At 36.3% G+C, this 18842-nt stretch overlaps 1 protein-coding gene across 1 annotated transcript in view; it reads right to left on the bottom strand.

The window, feature by feature from the left end:
- ASB3 (ankyrin repeat and SOCS box containing 3) overlaps positions 1–18842 on the bottom strand; it is a 119049-nt gene that overhangs the window by 35112 nt on the left and 65095 nt on the right. Inside the window, exons 4-7 of the mRNA XM_043918018.1 lie at positions 8761–8873; positions 8035–8170; positions 5306–5483; positions 2754–2951 (exon numbers count right to left, since the gene is read on the bottom strand). Of these exons, the coding sequence (XP_043773953.1) occupies positions 2754–2951; positions 5306–5483; positions 8035–8170; positions 8761–8873 (625 nt within the window). The remainder of the gene's footprint in view (positions 1–2753; positions 2952–5305; positions 5484–8034; positions 8171–8760; positions 8874–18842) is intronic.

Below are 18842 nucleotides of genomic sequence, written 5' to 3'. Positions count from 1 at the left end.
TCTGTTCTTTTCTGTCCCCCCAATCTTCTTTCTCTCTGTTCTTCTGTTTGGATAATTTATATTGGTCTATCTGCAAGGTAAATGACTCTTTCCTCCGTCAATTCCATTCCACTATGAAGCTCATACCAGAGAAGGCAATGGCAACCCACTCCAGTACTCTTGCCGGGAAAATCCCATGGACAGAGGAGCCTGGTAGGCTGCAGTCCATGGGGTCGCTAAGAGTCGGACACGACTGAGCAACTTCACTTTCACACATTGGAGAAGGTAATGGCAACCCACTCCAGTGTTCTTGCCTGGAGAATCCCAGGGACGGGGGAGCCTGGTGGGCTGCCGTCTATGGGGGGTCGCACAGAGTCGGACACGACTGAAGCGACTTAGCAGCAGCAGCATTAAGCTCATACAGCTAACTTTTCATTTCAGATATTACACTTTTCAATTTTTACTAAAAAGTCCATTTGGTTCTAATTTTTACTTCAAAGCTGAAAATATCTACCTTTCCATTTATTTCAAGTGTGTTTACCTCATTAAAACAGTTGTTTACAATTATTTGATATTTCCAATATCTACATCATCTCAGGGTTGACACATGTTAATTGTCTTTTCCCTCCAAAATTCGTCATATTTTTCTGGTTCTGTCAAGTAATTTTAGATTGTATCCTGGATATTATGAATAGTAATGCTGTGTGTAGACTCTGGGCCCTGGGTCCTGCTATAACTCTTTGACCATAATACTGATTGTGTTTTTTTGTTTTTTTAGCAGGCATATAACCTAGTTAGGTTTAGACTATAATTTCTTTTTCACCTCTATAGATAGTTATTCCAATGTGAATTCAGTTCTCAAGCCTTTGCTATGCTGCTTTGAGTCTGGCCCCATGAAATGTGCCACTCGGGCCTGAGACTTGGGTGATAGTTCAAATCTTGTTGTCAGTAATTTCTGTCCTGTGCATTCAAAGGTTGGATGGGCTCTGGACATATATAGGTTTGTACACAGAATTAAGAAAACCTTTTCTCCAGCTTTCTTTCTCCAGGATTTCCCTCATACCCTGTCCCAGAGGGTTCTATTCTATCCAATTCCTCAGGCCAGAAAAAAAACATTCATTTTAAGGTATTTTGGTGTTAACAGGAGCACTGCTGTGGTTTAACATGTTTAATTCAAACTACACTTATAAGATGATGACGTATGAGCTAAGCTGCTATGACAGAAGAACCAAAAATATCATTCCTCCAAAAGGTAAGATGAAAGCTAAAACAGATTACTGATATGCTGGACACACAGACATACAACTATACAAAACCATTATGTTCTTATCAAATAAAAAAATATTCAATTCTGATCTAATAATAAAAAAAATGGAGACAGATATAAATAATGACAACTGAATCAACTAAAGTCAACAGTACAGCCCTAGTGAGGCAAACTAAAGTAACTAGGCCTCCTGTTTAGAAAGATAAAATCAAAGAAACTATATAGTGAACTATGAAATCATCAGTTATGCAGAGTGGATCCCAGATACTCAGATTAACCACAACTCCAATACTCCGAGTACAGTGTATACCTAGAAGCTTAAGTTCAGAACAAATAAAAATGAACTACTATTTTACACAGCAAATGTTAAGAGATGGTAGAGAATAAAAAAGCTCAGCAAATAAGTTCTTGATAAATTTTTAAGTCATAGCTAGCAATCCATAATGGTGAATTCAGGAAGCCAATGAAATCTGAGATTAGCCCACAAATCTCTTTTGCGTCATTAAAAGTAACAGTGTCTAGTTGCACAACTTATTTCATTATTGGCTGGACCATAGATTTTACTCAATATAGCTTCTCTTACATCTAGCCTTTTTTTTATTTATTCTATTTTAAAACCTTACTAGTCTGATAGACAAATCTTGTCTAGTTTCGCCAGAAGCTAATCAATAATCTATCAATAATTCTTCATTTATTCTACTCATAGGATCATGGTAGATTAGCAAAAGAAATATTAACATTTTTAAATTTAATTAGTGTGATCTACAGAAATAAATGCTATATACCAAATACGTTAAAAGTGCTATAATATCTATAAAACTAAAGTTTTATTTTAGATTCATAACAAGTCTTATAAATATAAATTTTAAATGATAACCTGAAACACAGTCAATACAATACCTGAGAAATTTTAAAATCTTTTTTATCTTTTTATCTCAGTTTTACTGAGATATAATTGACAAACAAGATTGCAAGATATTTAAAGTATAAAATGTGGTGATTTGATACACATATATATCCTAGAAACATTCATCACCTATGTAATTATCTTTTAGAGAGCATTTAAGTTCTACTTTCAGCAAATTTCAATTCTATAATTCAATGTTGTCAGTTATAGTCACCATGTTAAACATTAAATCCTCAGGCCTTAGTCACTGTAAAACTTAGTTTGTTTTAATTCTTGAAGTGTTTTGAAGATCAAAGATATCAGAGAATTCCTGCATTTACTTTAATATATTAAATATATTTCCTGAAATTGCTACACCAAAAAATATCATCCAGCTTCAAAGAGAGAAGGAAAAAAACCTGACATTATCACCTTGTTTTTGTTACAGTTTGATTAGTCAAACAACCAAAAGTACATCATAGAGGCTTTTGTTTTTGTCTGTTTTTCCGTTTTTAAGTTCCCAAGTTAGCTCTAAAGACATGCTATTTTATCACAAAAGAGTCATCTGGAAACACATCTCCATACAGCCAAAAAGAATAAAAGTAAAGTAGATATACGTACTTCTTTTGCAAAGCCATACACAAGGGAGAACTGAATCCAAAGACAAGGCACATCTGGGCGTCTGGGCTGTAGCCAGACTGGAGCAACATTTCCAGGCACTCCTCATGCCCTCCAAACACTGCTGAGTACACGGGACTCACTTTGTCTGGCTCAGTGTCACAAACCCGGTCAGTGAGTGGTATTAACAAGTCCAAGATTCTGCAAATACACAAGTTCAGGAGTATGTTTCTGTATGTACATAACTGTAGACATTTCTACAGTACATATTTTGAGTCACCCATTGATTGAATTTAAGAAGTCTGTCTTCAGTGTACTTTTTATATACAATAAATTATTACAAGGTACATGCTCCAAAATGCGTATTACTGTTGCTTAATAAAAAGGCCCTTAAACATACTTGAAACAAAACTAAATAATGTTCCTATAAAAGTAAATAGGTAACATATTGTCCTTTTTTATTTTTTTTACTAATTGTTTACATTACCACCACTACTCAAGTCCCCAAAATTCAAATTTTATATGAGATTTTTATGATCTAATTATTCAAAACTTCATTACACTAAATACAAACTTATATCAAGACAATATATGATTTTCCTTTGTAAAGTAGCAGCCACAAGTTTTACTTTTCTAATTAGTAAGAATTTTTTAGGATGATGAGAGACATGAAATGAACAGTATTTACATCAGGAAGAAATCAGGATTTCTGCTAAAATATCCTATTCTCAGAAAAGAAGATGAGCTCTTTTATGTGTTATGGCAGATTTATTTAAAAGACTAGCAGCTAACTAGAGAAAGTTCTAAACAAAATCATTAAAATATAAGTTCTTAGATTATTTTTAGACTTACCTCCAGCACTCAGCTGGAGAGGTCTACACTATAAGGATAATATAAGCCAGAAATTCTCCTCTTTCTGGGAAAAGGAAGGCAGAGCTATGCCAAAGTATATTTATAACATTCTTTCTCCTTGCCACTTTTCCTTAGGTAAAGTAGGACTAAGATAATAATATTTAAGGAGAACCTATATTTACTATAAAGAAAATCATCAGTGACCAACAGAATTCTCAAAATTGAGAACAAATAAGCACAAATTCCGGAGAAGGCAATGGCACCCCACTCCAGTACTCTTGCCTGGAAAATCCCATGGAGGGAGGAGCCTGGTAGGCTGCAGTCCATGGGGTCTCGAAGAGTCAGACATGACTGAGCGACTTCACTTTCACTTTTCACTTTCATGCACTGGAGAAGGAAATGGCAACCCACTCCAGTGTTCTCGCCTGGAGGATCCCAGGGACGGGGGAGCCTGGTGGGCTGCCATCTATGGGGTCGCAGAGTCAGACATGACTGAAGCAACTTAGCAGCAGCAGCAGCGCAAATTCTCAAGAGGGTTCTGACATCAATTTAAAGCTCAGAGTATAACTGTAGATTTATGATTAAATAAAATATCAAGAGTTAAGAAAAACATCAAATATTTAAACCTAAGTATTTTGCTAAAATAAACAACCTGTCGAGTGTCTCCTACATGTAATAAATGTGTTAAAAATTTTTAAGTGAGTTGGAAAAACTATACTCTTCAGTTCAGTTCAGTGGCTCAGTCGCATCCAACTCTTTGCAACCCCATGGATTGCAGCATGCCAGGCCTTCCTGTCCATGACCAACTCTTCAACAAGGCACAAACAAGATTACAAATATCTTTAAGAAAACAGTAAAATACCATGATACCTAGTGGCATAATAACACAATTACAGCATCTGTTTTTCTACTATACAAACATATTAAATATTAAAGACCACTTCACTATTACTTTTTAAATTAAATAATACTAACAATAGCTATAAAAAATTACTACTGCAGTATTAAGACTCTAAAAACTTTAAATATATATTTTTAAAAACTGTTTGGTACCAATCTATATTAAGATAGGCTGCCATATTCTCAAGGTAAAACCAGGTTTAATAATTTCTAAGATTCTTAGAACTCCCAATTTAAGGGAGTTTCAACTTTCTTTAAGTCTCTCTCTCTCCAAAAATTTCATTTGAATTTTTGGCTAGGGAAGAAGAGTAACAGATGCAGGACAAAGTACCAGGTTGAATTTGAAATCAGACAAAGAGAAGTCCAGTCAAAGGGTTCAAGATGTGGCGGACTGCCTAGACCCCACGAAAAAGAACTCCAACAGAGATCACAAATCCAAAACCTTTCTGGTGTCAGGGAGGTAACATAAGTAAGTTGAATAAAGTCATCAGATCAGTACCTCAAGATGTCTAGGATAAAACTGGAAAGGAGTGGAAGAGTAGCTTAAGAAAGTCAGAGGGAAGACTTAACACCCTGAGAAGGTCTCCTGGGCCACTCTGCCTCACTCTAAGAAAGTGCAAGACTAAGAACTGCAGGGGATGGCATGGGAGACAGATGTGGGGGTGGACCTAATCATCGAGCAAATCAGTAGAGAAGGGAACACCAAGGATTATGTCTGGAGGTAAAGGGTCTGGTCCAGAAGATCTAATTTCTTACTACCTCTCAATTATGAGACCATTTTTCTTTTCATTTTTAACACTTACTTTGTATGGCCCATCTGTGCAGCTGCATGTATAGGTAGCTGCCAATTGTCCTCATTACAGTAAAGATCAGAATCTGCCCCACTGGAGAGCAAAAGCTCCACACATTCTGTGTGGCCCTCTTGAGCAGCAATGAACAAGGGAGTAGCTTTGTCCAAGGCTTGACAATTGACATTTGCACCTAAAATAAAACATTTAACATATAACCCTCTTTAATGCAAAAATTAAAAAAGATAATCAACAAACAATTCAAAGCAGCTGTCTTAAAAGGGTACAACAGATTTTCCTCCTTAATGGATACTGTTGTTGAAACATTAATTTTCAATTTCTTATTGGTAATCATTTAAATTGTTTTTTTCTTTTATGTTAATAAGAAAAAAAAGATTAATATTTTGGAATTCATTTTTAAGCTAAAATATGAATTTTACTCTATGAAGGATTCATTTCATTCCAACCCTTCCTCCAACAAACACTCTGAGGGTCTAATAAGCAATCATTTTTAAAAAAATGCAAATCATCAAGTATGGATAACATTTCTGATCATTACTGAAAGAATAAGAAAAAAAATCTAAATTATGAGACCTTATAGATGCAACTAATTGATTCAGGCTAAGAGTGGTGAAAAAAATTCCAGCAGATATGATATAAACGGGGGCTATGACTTTAAACTAATGTTGACTATACTCTCTATTATATCCCTTTTCTTCATGTCCAGTATATAATGAACAGAGCCCACAATAAAAGGAAAAAGCTCTATTTAAATGGGTTTCTAAGCTGAATTTTCAAGCATAAATCTAATCAATTATTTAGATGCAAATGTATAAAGATGTGAAAAAGTTTAGTGACCTCAATTTCTGTGAAGGTTTCGAAAATAGCAGACTTCCTCCAACTTTTCTCACTGACAAATAATGTGCTACGTATGTGTGTGTTAATACATGACCATGAAAATTTTTAAATTTCTGGAATACACCTCAGTGGAAAAATCATCATCCTCAAGGGGGAAGACTATTTTTTATTTAAAAGCGTGTTTCATAAATACACCCTGAATAAACCAAAGCCCTGAAATGGGTAAGAACAATGCAAAATACAAATGGTAAGTCAGAATTCACCAACGGTCACGAATGGTCAGAAATTCCAACTGGATATTCAACACGTCTAGATACATAGAACCTTCTTGACTTGTACAAGGTGGACACTTCACCTACTGTCAGCATTAGAAAGAAATGAACTCTGTAGCTGAGGAAAGATTAAGTCAGAAAAGAAACCTACTTAACTTTCTTTTTTTAAGCAATGTTTTGTTTTGATTGACAATTTTAATGTATAAGAATAAGGAACCAGTCTGTAAAATTTCAGGTAAAAAAGTTGGGGCAATGAGGAAGAATTCACTGAAAGTCATTTTAAAGAGTTAGAAACATGTATAGTTGCATTATTAACCTACCTATATACCTTTTCAACTTGCTGTTCATAACTATTCAGAGAAAAGGAAAAAAAAACAAAAAACAGGTGCTTAATGTTCCAGGAGACAGGCTCAGCATGAGGAGAGAGTCATTAAGCTGCAGTTTAACCTATTTCATTCTAAGTATTAGTTACACACTAATAATTGGAACTTTGGGGACTGGAAGTCATAAAATGCATCATGACAGTCCGTGGGAAGGTACAGCACAGAAGAAGGAAGATAAGAAATCAAAGTCCTATGTCCGAGTCCCGATTCTGCCAGTGAGTAGTTCCTATTATACATCTCTGGCACGTCACTTAAACAGCTCAAGAGTCTGGGATTCTTAATACAACAACAAAACACATGCTCGAATAAATGACTTTAGGGATTATCTCAACTCCTTGATATTTGTAACGTATCTTAATTTTACACTTAACAAATGCTTGTTTCTCTTGCTTACTATGCCAACTTGAGTATTTCAAGGTTTATAATGAGAAAGCAGAAATAAGAAAATATGTGCTCTAAATAAACTTTGTTTTGGTAATTTATTAAAAGTTTAGATATTATAAAAGATATGTGAAAAGCCTAGATATTAAAAAAAAAAATTGTGTGGTGGCAAATCTGGTGTCTCCCATCTGCTCTTAACTATCCGTGTTTTGTCAGGTTAGCACTGCGCACAGCAATGGTGTCAGAAGAACTGAAAAGCCCTTATATAACAAATGTTTCTGGTCACAGAAATGTCACACAGCAATAAGCATGCCACCTCAACAACATCTTCTCTGACAATGCTGAATATGTAATGGTTGTCACTGAAAAACTTTTAAGCAGGTTTATGTTGCTATTTATTAACATAATAGTGTAAGCAGGCTTTGAAATAAACCCATTTAAATATCACACAATTAACCAAAATACACAAGTCAGAGGGTTAATGTACAAAAAAGCTATCTAAACGATTAATTAAGACTATATTAGTCATGTACCCGAGAAAGTTGGAACCGTTCAGGTCGCTATAATGAAGGACAGCCCCATCATTCAACTTGCCAATAAACCTGCTTTAGCAATAGATCATTAAGGTTCTGCTGAGGTAAGTTAGTAGTTGTGCACTGTATTATGTTAGTTAAATAGGGACTTAGTAACCAGGCTTACAAATTAACTTGTACGTACTCTTATTTACCACTAACATAAGACAATAAATTTCAGAACCTGATTTATATCTAGTCAAGAATTACTCTTCCTAGGAGGATACAACATTAAACTCGTGATCTTAACAGTGCAAAGGCTAACAGATGAGTCTTACCCGATGATACAAGTATGCGCAAGCTTTCTAGCTTGCCATACTGAGCAGCCACAAATAAAGGTGTGATTCCAAAGTCATCCTGGCATTCCTTGTTTGCTCCTTTTTTAAGAAGCAATTTTATGATCTCAGCATTTTCCTAAGGCACAGATTCATATTTTAAATAAGAGAAAACAACAATAGAAGATATCTCTTTTTTTATTGTTGTGTGTGTATATGCTTTTTATCCTCACTAAAGGAAAACTCTCTTTTAAAAGTGTTTTAGGCGATGGGAAGAAAGTGTTAATCATTAGTCTGTACCTTAAGCTAGCCCATTAAACATAAACAGATAAAACAATGATCTCTAGGAATTAGAATCCTTATAAAAATCCCACAAAATTAGTTTGCAAGCCCAAGCACTAAGGTATTATCACAGTTTCTAAACAAAGTGCTATAAATATAATAAACCATTGCTCACTATCAATTTATATATCCCAAATATTCTGATGGCCTCTTAACTACGCTATCAACATTTGAAAAACTTACATAATCCCTGCAGCCCAAAGTTGCTAGAACTACTAGAGTAGCAGGCTTATTCAGAATGATCATTACCATTTAGACTGCCTTTCTGTACTGCACTAACCACCATGAATCACAGGCAAGTAGGAAGCAAAGACTGTATAGAATTGTCATTTTAAAAGGGTAAAACACACAATTTACATGGAAATGAAATAATAAAGCAGAGCTTACCTGAAAAGTAGCCTGGTGCAAGGCGTTCCACCCACACATAGAATGGGATCCATTAACGTTTGCTCCATGTCGAAGCAGCAGCCTTAACACATCCATCTGTCCATTTTCAACAGCTGCAATACAGCAGTTAAAAAAACTATCGTCAGTAAAAAGGCATGTTTGTACAACTGGGCACTTTGGTGATGTTTCCATCATTTATTCAGCCCAGAACTCACAATACTGTGACCATTCCTATCAACAAATCAAAACATATGTGTTCTCCTTGTTTAAGGATAAAACATTTATCACAATTACCTCAACCCAAATCCATTAATATATATACTCTTTTGGGACACAAACAAAATTATTTTCAACTGTATCTTAAAAGATACAGAGGAAATGGAAGCAAGAGGCAAACATTTATTCTCTCTGATAATGGAGACAATATGTTTATATTTTGTTAAAAATGCAACTGGAAGGGGCATGGAATGAACAGTTAAGAAGAAACAGCATCAGTCTGGAGAAACAGTCTCAAAAGAATTGAAACGTTGGCTACTATTACCATTTCATCACAAATGACAACAGTAACTGACAAGCAAACTGAAAGCATAATACTGCAAGTCTTTACTTTAGATATTTTTAGCATAATAAACAACAATCTTTGTTAAAATGATGTTCTTTTATCAACCAATGAAAATTTAGTAGAACCCTGCTTATTTGAACTAAACGGGGACTCCAGACAAACTTAGGAGCATTGTTAAAGAAATGCATATTATTTCACTACAGTAAATGAAACAAATGACCCCCAAGTTGCTACTACAATAGATTATTTGAAGGAAGAGTTTGCATGCCTATAGAGACCTAAAAATTATGTGCCCTTTTACTAATTACATTATGCTACTTTTTTCCACATATCTAACTTAATATTAGCACAGGATATGTGTAATCTAGTATCATGCACATATAACAGTTTATAAACCCTACTTAGTGAGGATGGACATAGGTATAATGCTATTAACTTGATACAACAAACAGTGGGGCTGAACTTTCTACAATATTATCTGCACAAAATTTTGTTATGAAGGTGGGCAATTCTGGAGGAGTTAATGAAAAAATAGAATGCCAGAAGATAGTTAGACATTAACAAAATAAGTACACACATACACCATGAGCAAATTATGTATACTGTGAATGCTGTAGGTATTAGGCTATTATACTAACTTTTCAGAACTGTAACTGTGAAGAAATATCAATACCTAAAAGGAACAGAGATGTATATAGGAAGCTCTGATTTTTGTGCTTGATGATGGGAAAGGAGTTTTGAAAAACAAGATTTTTAATTTCATTTCAAGCATACAGTTATTCTGTATCTTCTACCGTTGTAGGAGGCAGGAAATTAGAATCAACAAGTCTCAGTCAAAAGTTAAAAAGGCACTAGACATTCGGACAAAGGACCACACTTGAAAAATGGTAATATAGATGAAACAATGGGAAGATAAAATCCTTAAATTTCCCTCATAAGGATTGTAAGAAGTTCTTTAATCAAGAATCCTCTTATACTGGAAGGTTTCAGATATTCAAACACCTTGGTTCAGATAGTATCACTGAAGTAGTTTAATCTAACTTCTCTTATTTCTAAGTTAATATTCAAGGACATTTTATCAGGCAAAGAACGACAGTTTTTCAAGCTAAGTTATTTTTCTATAATCAATTAAAATCAACCTATTTTGGGGTGGAGGTCAGGACAGAAAAGGAAGTAAATTTGTTTCATATCCAATTCATACATCATTATCAATGACTGCTGGCAAAAATCACTCTACAGTCAAGACCCTGAGTTGAAGATTATCAGGTTGTCATTGGTGATATATGAAACAGAGTGAAAATAAGATTGTTTCCATGAATTAGGCTGACCTTCTAAAAATGAAAGTCAAAAAAAATTTGATTATTAAATACAGTACAGAAGTCAGAGAGAAAAATTTTAGTATCATAAAGACACTAAGATATGTGATTTCTGCATGTCTAGTGAAAAAATTTCTGTGGCAAAATAGCATTTTTACAGCTTTTGCTAATTATTTCCAAAAAAAAGCAACTGGCTGATTAATGGGTGATAAATAAGAAATAGTGGTTTAGAAAAGTGTATTTAGAGCTTACACCCTAGAGACAGGCTGAGACCTGAGACCTGCTACCACGCTTGCACCTGGACAAACATCTCCTCAAGCAACAAAATAGCAAGAAATTGTATGGTACTAAAAATAACTGTATGCATGCATAGATGGGGCAAATTCTAGACAAAAGAGACTAAAAAACCCAAATGACACTTCTGAAGAGCCTAGAGCAAAAGGGGGTCGGGGGCAAAAGCAGGGTACTGCGCAGGCCCCCTGCACACAACACCACACAAGACGTAGGCAAGCACCGAAGCCACTCCTCTGGCCCAAACTGGTCAGACTCCTACCCTCACTCCACATAAGGAACAAGCGTGCCCCCACTCAGGGAATGAGCAAGGGAACCCTCGTTTGTTCTCACTCCCACTGCTGTAGCAGGGGCTCCAATAAAGCCTTGCCTGAATTTCTAGTCTGGCCTCTGATCAATTTCTATTGGTTAAGGAGGCCAAGAACCCTGGCTGGTAACACTACCTTCAAAGCTTCTCCTTTGGAAGAACTGAGTAACTTCTTCATCCTTATATAACAAGTTAACAAACTGAAGGGGCAGTGGTAACCATTCTATGACCAAGTGTACTATGCTTCAATAAAAGTTAATTTAAAAAAATACCCAAACTTGAACTTAATATTTGTTCCTCCTTATTGTAAGGAAACTACACTTCTTGAGGAGAGAAACTGGGTCCCCTTCCCCTTATGTGCTCAGGGCCAATCAGAGACAGAAGACGGACAACAAATAAGCATTGACTAGGTGAATGAAAAATAAATATCTAAAATAAAATGAGATTTTTCTCTTCTTAAGAATTCATTCTTCTCCAAACAGAACAGGTTTCAGAATTGTATTTCTTGATACAACACTATAACTGTGCACTAAACTAGCCATTGTAACAGTAGAAAATAGAGAGCAACTTTTTCTAGTATTAAACCAAGGCAAAAGACTATGATTCCTAAAGAAAGGAAAGGAAATACATGAGGTGAGACCCATGATGACCCCAGCTATCTGCCTGGGGACATTTCTGGACTATGGGGCAGTGAGCTAAAGTCCAGGCACAACAAGAGTAAGGTGGAAGAAAGAATACTGCAAGAAGAGGAAACAGCCCAGCGGAGCACAGCGGTCCGCGAGCTGAGGAACAGATCAGTTTAAGCAACTGAAATCGGTGGGGCAAAGCTCAAGAGAAAAGAGAACTGTGCAGAGGTGAGGTCCCACTGTGGAAGTCTGCTGAGAATCTTTGCTTGAGGTCTGGGTTACACGTGTACAAGGAAGAGGAATCTTACCAGAGAACTGCTAAAGAGTTAAGAATGGAACAGACAACCAGAAGACAAACAGTGCTGAAGGGCAACGGAACTCCTAGGAGTTCTGGCCCAGTCAGGGTGGTGAAACCACATGGCTTGCTACTTCAATACCTCATTAACACTCTGGGCATCTATCTAAGAAATCTAAGGCAGAGCCCTCGGAATAAAGACCACATCTAAGACTAAGGACTACTCTAGACCTTCTCTACAAAGCCTAAAATAAGCTCTGATCAGGATGGAGGCAGAGGATGTGAGTTGAGTCCTCCTGGGGAGTTAGACCTGGGAAATACGATCTCAACACAGCACAAAACCAAACCTAAACATATTTCAGGTAATAAGCCAGTAAATAATCTATTATTTAAAAAAAGAAAAAAAAATCATTATTTCTCAGAGGATAACAAAATTCAAGTCTCTATGAAATACTATCCACAATGTCCAGTATACAAGTCAGAAAGTAGTAAGGAGAAACTAACCCCAAGACGGCCAAGATTTTGGATTTAACAGATTAACTAAAGCAGCTACTATAAATATATGTTAATATCTATGGTATACAGACAACCTAGAAAGAGAATCTGAGCAGAGGAAAAAAAACTTAAAAAAAAAAAAGAACCAGCACCAAATGGAAATTCTAGAACTGAAAAGAGAAATGGATGTGCTTAAAAGATCAGAGATAATAGAAGAGTTGATGATCTTGAAGACATTAATATAAATGATCCAATCTAAAGAACTGAGAGAGGAAAAAAAACACTAAAGGAAAATCAACTGTGTATCAGGGACCTGTGGACAACATCAAACAGTGAACCATACATTAGCTGGAGTCCCAGAAGGAAAACAGAATAAGAATCGGGCAGCAAAAAAATATATATGAAGAAATAATGCCTGAAATTTTCCAAAATTTGATTTTAAAAACAACAAAAGCCATACTGAATTATAGATCCCAGAAAATCAGCAAACCAGTGTTTTGGAAGTAGTCACTACACTTAAGACTTCACATTATATGTAAGTTAAGGATGATTATATAAACATACTTGACAGCTCTGTGGAAGAATTTAAATGATTATAAAAGGGGGGTGCAAACAACAAGCCACTTAAATCAACTTAGCTATAATAATAGTTTAATTTTTTTCCAGGGCTCTTCAGTTCAGTTCAGTTGCTCAGTCGTGTCCGACTCTTTGCGACCCCACAGACTGCAACACACCAGGCCTCCCTGTCCATCACCAACTCCCAGAGTTTACCCAAAGCCAAGTCCATTGAGTTGGTGATGCCATCTAACCATCTCATCCTCTGTTGTCCCCTTCTCCTCCTGCCTTCAATCTTTCCCGGCATCAGGGTCAGTCTTTTCAAATGAGTCAGCTCTTCACATCAGGTGGCTAAAGTATTGGAGCTTCAGCTTCAACATCAGTCCTTCCAATGAACACCCAGGACTGATCTCCTTTCGGATAGACTGATTGATTGGATCTCCTTGCAGTTCAAGGGGCTCTCAAGAATCTTCTCCAACATTACAGTTCAAAAGCATCAATTCTTCAGCACTCAGCTTTCTTTATAGTCCAACTCTCACATCAATACATCACTACAGGAAAAACCATAGTCTTGACTAGACAGACCTTTGTTGACAAAATAATATCTCTGCTTTTTAATATGCTGTCTAGGTTGGTCATAACTTTCCTTCCAAGGAGTAAGCGTCTTTTAATTTCATGGCTACAATCACCATCTGCAGTGATTTTGGAGCCCCAAAAAATAAAGTCTGTCACTGTTTCCACTGTTTCCCCATCACTTGTCATGAAGTGATGGGACTGGATGCCATGATCTTAGTTTTCTGAATGTTGAGCTTTAAGTCAACTTTTTCACTCTTCTCTTTCACTTTCATCAAGAGGCTCTTTAGTTCTTCTTCACTTTCTGCCATAAGGGTGGTGTCATCTGCATATCTGAGGTTATTGATATTTCTCCCAGCAATCTTGATTCCAGCTTGTACTTCATCTAGCCCAGTGTTTCTCATGATGTACTCTGCATATAAGTTAAATAAGCAGGGTGACAATATACAGCCTTGACATACTCCTTTTCCTATTTGGAACCAGTCTATTGTTTTTTTTAAAACACTGTATTTTTTAACTTACAACATTTTCAGCTTACAGTGGGTTTACTGGGATGTAACCCTTTCCTAAGTTGAGGAAGATTTGAACTCTATTACATCTAGCTTCTCTGGTTCAACATTATATTTATAAGATTTGTCAATATTACTGCCTCCAGTTGCCAATCACTCCTTTTTGTTGCTGTATACCATTTCATTGTATAAACAGAACACAATTTATTTACCCATTCTATTGCTGGTAGATGCTATTTGGATAGCTTTCTGTCTGGGCTGTTAAAGAGTGTGCAACAATAAAAATATTCTAGTACATGTCACTTTGAGTGAACACTGATAAACATTACTTTTGGATATATTCCTAAGGACGGAATTGTTGGGACAAAAGATATGTACATATTTAGCTTTAGTAAATTCTTCAAAACAGTTTCTCAAAGTGGCTAAAACAAACCCACACTCCCACCAACAATCTATCTTCCAGTTGCTCCACATCTTCATAAACACTTGGCATTTTCAATCTTTTCTTTTTCAGCCATTCTGGTAGATGTGTAATTTTTACTCTTACCTTAATCATCAGTTACCTCAAATTCTCTTTGAAAGTTGTCAAGATATGAATAAATCAACAAAATATAACATTGTCTTTGTTCTGAGTTCCTTTGGGACTCATTAACTTGGGTACAAGTCAAGTCATGTTAACTGTAAACTAAAATTTCAAATCCTGACATTGGGGTTACAGAAGAAATAAGTTGATAACAGCTATAACTGGCTGATGGTACAAAGGAGTTCACTATATTATGTTCTCTTTTCAAATACATTTTAAATGCTTCACAATAAAAGTTTTTAGTATTTTTCACCAGCTCATGGCCCCACCTGCATAATATGGAAGCTGCATTACCTAACAAATTCTATCCCAACAAAGACTTCTCGTCTCCTAAACCTGTCATCTTCTGCTCGGAGACACCTTCCTGATGGTTCACAGTTGTATAGGCCATTTGAAGTTTATAACTACCAGAGTATCAATGAGAATGTCATCCAGGCCATAGGCTTATCTCCCAATTCTCAATATGCAAGATGCCGAAGTACTGCTGGTTTCCCTGCAGTCCCACTGTACAGGCAACATGCTATATATCTGAGCAGCCATGGAGAAGATGCCCTGTACCCTAACCTTCAACATGCTCTGTCCCTAAGCCTCCTACAGAGTAGGGCCACTAATAACCCTGTGCCTCTCAGAGGCGCTCACAGAAACAGATCCTTCACCTTCTGCCTTCAGCTCCTCTCACTACAGGGCTCAAATATGAATTCCAGGCTGTTCTTCTAACCATGTCTCCCCAAACGCCCCCTACCTCCCAGTCACGCAAATAAAAATCTCCACTTGAAAACCATTAATTCTACCCCCAAATTTGCCATCTATTGGTTCATGCTCACACAAATGCTCAGATGTCTCAAACATATCTGAATTATAATTTAGGATCATAATGGTGTCCTAGCTCTAATGGAAAGAACACAGACTGTGTAATCAGGCACTCTGTCCAGCTATGAGCAAGTTATTCCTTCATTCACACTTATTAAATAGGAATAATCTACTTACCTATGGGTTTTTATTTTGATTAAATAATTAATATAAGTAAATATAGGAAGTGCTCAATAAATGTTCCTTCTTTCCCTCCCTCAGTCCCCTTATCCCCCCCTTCCTGATAAACTACTGGTCAACTTCTCTTCCTAACAAACTCTACAAACAGGATACTCAGAAGGTTATTAGTTTTTCAATCATGAGGAATTAGGCCATAATTAAAATTACCTCTATTATACAGACCTCTGATTAAACTTCTCTTACTGGTCACCATCATTCTATGTACCCTAAAGTTAGTCTGTCCCCTTTGCAGAATCAATCCTTCTGACCAACAACCCAATTAACTGTAACAACCGTCACCAGCACTCAAGAACTGCATGTTCAGGCCCCCTCCAAAATGAGAGTGCAGACTCTCAGGTTTCCCCAATTTACTGCCCAAATTACTTCCTCCATGATAATCACCACAAATCAGCTTTTTTAGTTTAATAAATGCTTATGTTTAACTTTCCTCCTCCACAGCCATAACTGATCTGTTTTACAAACATACACACCATTTCCCATTCAAAAAAGCAATTCAAAGCCCATAATCCTCTTTCTTTCCATGGTCACCTCCTCTATGAACAGTCATTCACTTGCCCAATTTTTCACTCTTCCAAAAAACAGAGCTGGGTCTACAGGTAGGCAGATGCTTATTAACACAGAACCTTTATGCTTTTTTTTGTCCTTCCACTTCCTGTCAAAGTTTTCACAGACCTAAAGACACTTCGTTTTAGATGGTTTGGAGCGTAAGTCAGATAATCACCTAATCAACTAAGCATAATAAGGGAAATTCAGTTGCAGTTTCTACCATCCCACTGATAAGCAAAGTTGACAGGATAAGTTGGTGTTCTCTTTGTCCCCTCACCTCTCTACATGGGACCCACCTAGTTCTACACGTTATGGCAAAGAGGACCAACATTTCAAAGACAGAAGAGGACTATAGCTCATTTAAGGATATACAAAGAGCTGCACTCTCCAATGCAGAAGCCAGCAACCATACATGGCTACTTAAATCTGATTGATTAACTAAATTAAATGAAAATTTGAGTACCTCAATCAAACTAGCCTCATGGAATGTGTTCAAGATCCACACTAGGCCAGTGATTGGACAGTACAAATTTAGGACACTTTCAAGTACCACCAGACAGCTTTGGTCTAGAGTTTAGAATTTAACTGAACTGGAATTTAACCTAGAATACTAGGCATATCTACCTCCAAGATACATGCCTGGCAAAGAGGATAGGGAGCCAGGCCATTAGTTGTGGTTCCTGTGGTTTGAGACAGGTGTTCAAGGATAGAAAGGAAATGAGTAATTCTGGAACCTGGAAAAGTACTGTGGATTCTCAAAGAGAAAAAGAAAGTAGAATCACAGGATCTGATATTACACTGGCATCCAACAGGGACCAGAGTTCAAGGATAAAGAATAAAGATGAAATAAAACAACTCATTTCTAAGACAGTGCTCAGAGTGTCTGGGGTACACAGAGAGAGGGGAGAAAGGCTTTCCTTTCTTCAATCCAAACAGATTTTGTCTATAAGACTCTAGCTGAGACAGCAGAAAAGAAAAACCAGAAGCTCTGAGGACAGGGACACTGCTCCTCCCACAACAGGTCAGACTACTGTGCTGAAGAAACCTGTACAAACTGAAGTCTAAGAAAGCAAAAAGGATATGAGAACATCATTTCTGCAATAATTTCTAGGGAGACATTTACACTGTTGAAGAAACACAGTTTTTCCATTTCCTATGTTTAACAGGGAAAAAGAAGTAATCTGGGATAACATAACCTGGATATCAAATATTACTGAAAAGAAGAAATCAACGAAATGGAAGCAGTCGCACATAAAACTTCTAACCAAAATCAAAACTCAGTTGCAGCATGGAGTACACCGTGTGCCATCAGAGGCCCACACAGAGTCATGAACACGTGGACTCAACACAGTATCCTCATCTGGGAGAAACAGGGTAAGAAATAAAGAGCTACACAAAATGTAAGTAATAAATCTAGGAATAAGAAACTCGAACTAAAAATAGCAAGCAATGATCATTATTTAATGCAGCATTCATTAAGGAATAAATTTCTAAAGGAAGGACTTTTAAAAATGTGATTATCCTACTGAATGCTCTTTTGGAAAAATGCCTAAAGTGGCACTGTGTTCTAAGGAATTCCTGTAGACAAATTCTGTACCAAACACAAAAATCGTAGTGAGTTGAGTTTTACATCTATAAGCTAGAATATACTCTTTCATCTTGAGGCTCAGATTTTGACCACAATTCTACTGAGAAATATCATGATCAGTAAGGCAGTATAGAACAGTTTAACCACAGGCTGTCCATCTCCTCCACTTATAGCAACAGGTTGGTGATTTTTGAGGGGTCAGAGATTACCTATATATTAGTACATTCGATTTATACGTGAAATTTTAACTGCATCTACACTCTAAAGTTCTGGATCTATTCTCCATTATGCACTTCATTTTTCTAAACAATTCAACATTAAAATAATTTCCATTGCTTATCTGAGTAAACCTTTTCCTTATCTCTTTCACAAAGCAAAAAAGAATATTTGCAACAATTTTATCTACTGTGTATTTCTCTCGTCCTGTGGTTACACTGACATCTGGTGGCACTAGAACAGAATCTAGACTGCAATGAAAAATAAATTTTTTTCCACTGCTGTGAATTCATCCTATGAATTCTATAACCTCAGATTTTATGTTTTTCTAAGATTACCTATTCCTAGGACAGCAAAGTACTATACTAACTCCACTGATGACACATGTTAGTTTCAAACTTTCACTTTAATAAAGTGACTGGCAAAGATGGAAAATTATTTCAAAAATGTCACTGGGTAAGTTGGACTACCCACAGGTATTTATCTCATAATTGAATTTTATAATCAGAATGGGATAACTAACAAAACCTTATTGTATAGCACATGGAACTCTGCTCAATGTTATGTGCC

The sequence above is a fragment of the Cervus elaphus genome, chromosome 11 (genome assembly GCF_910594005.1).
Source record: "Cervus elaphus chromosome 11, mCerEla1.1, whole genome shotgun sequence".
In the NCBI taxonomy this organism is placed as follows: domain Eukaryota; kingdom Metazoa; phylum Chordata; class Mammalia; order Artiodactyla; family Cervidae; genus Cervus; species Cervus elaphus.
The sequence above is the reverse complement of the archived record's forward strand: the minus strand, read 5'-3'. Positions and strand labels throughout refer to the sequence as shown.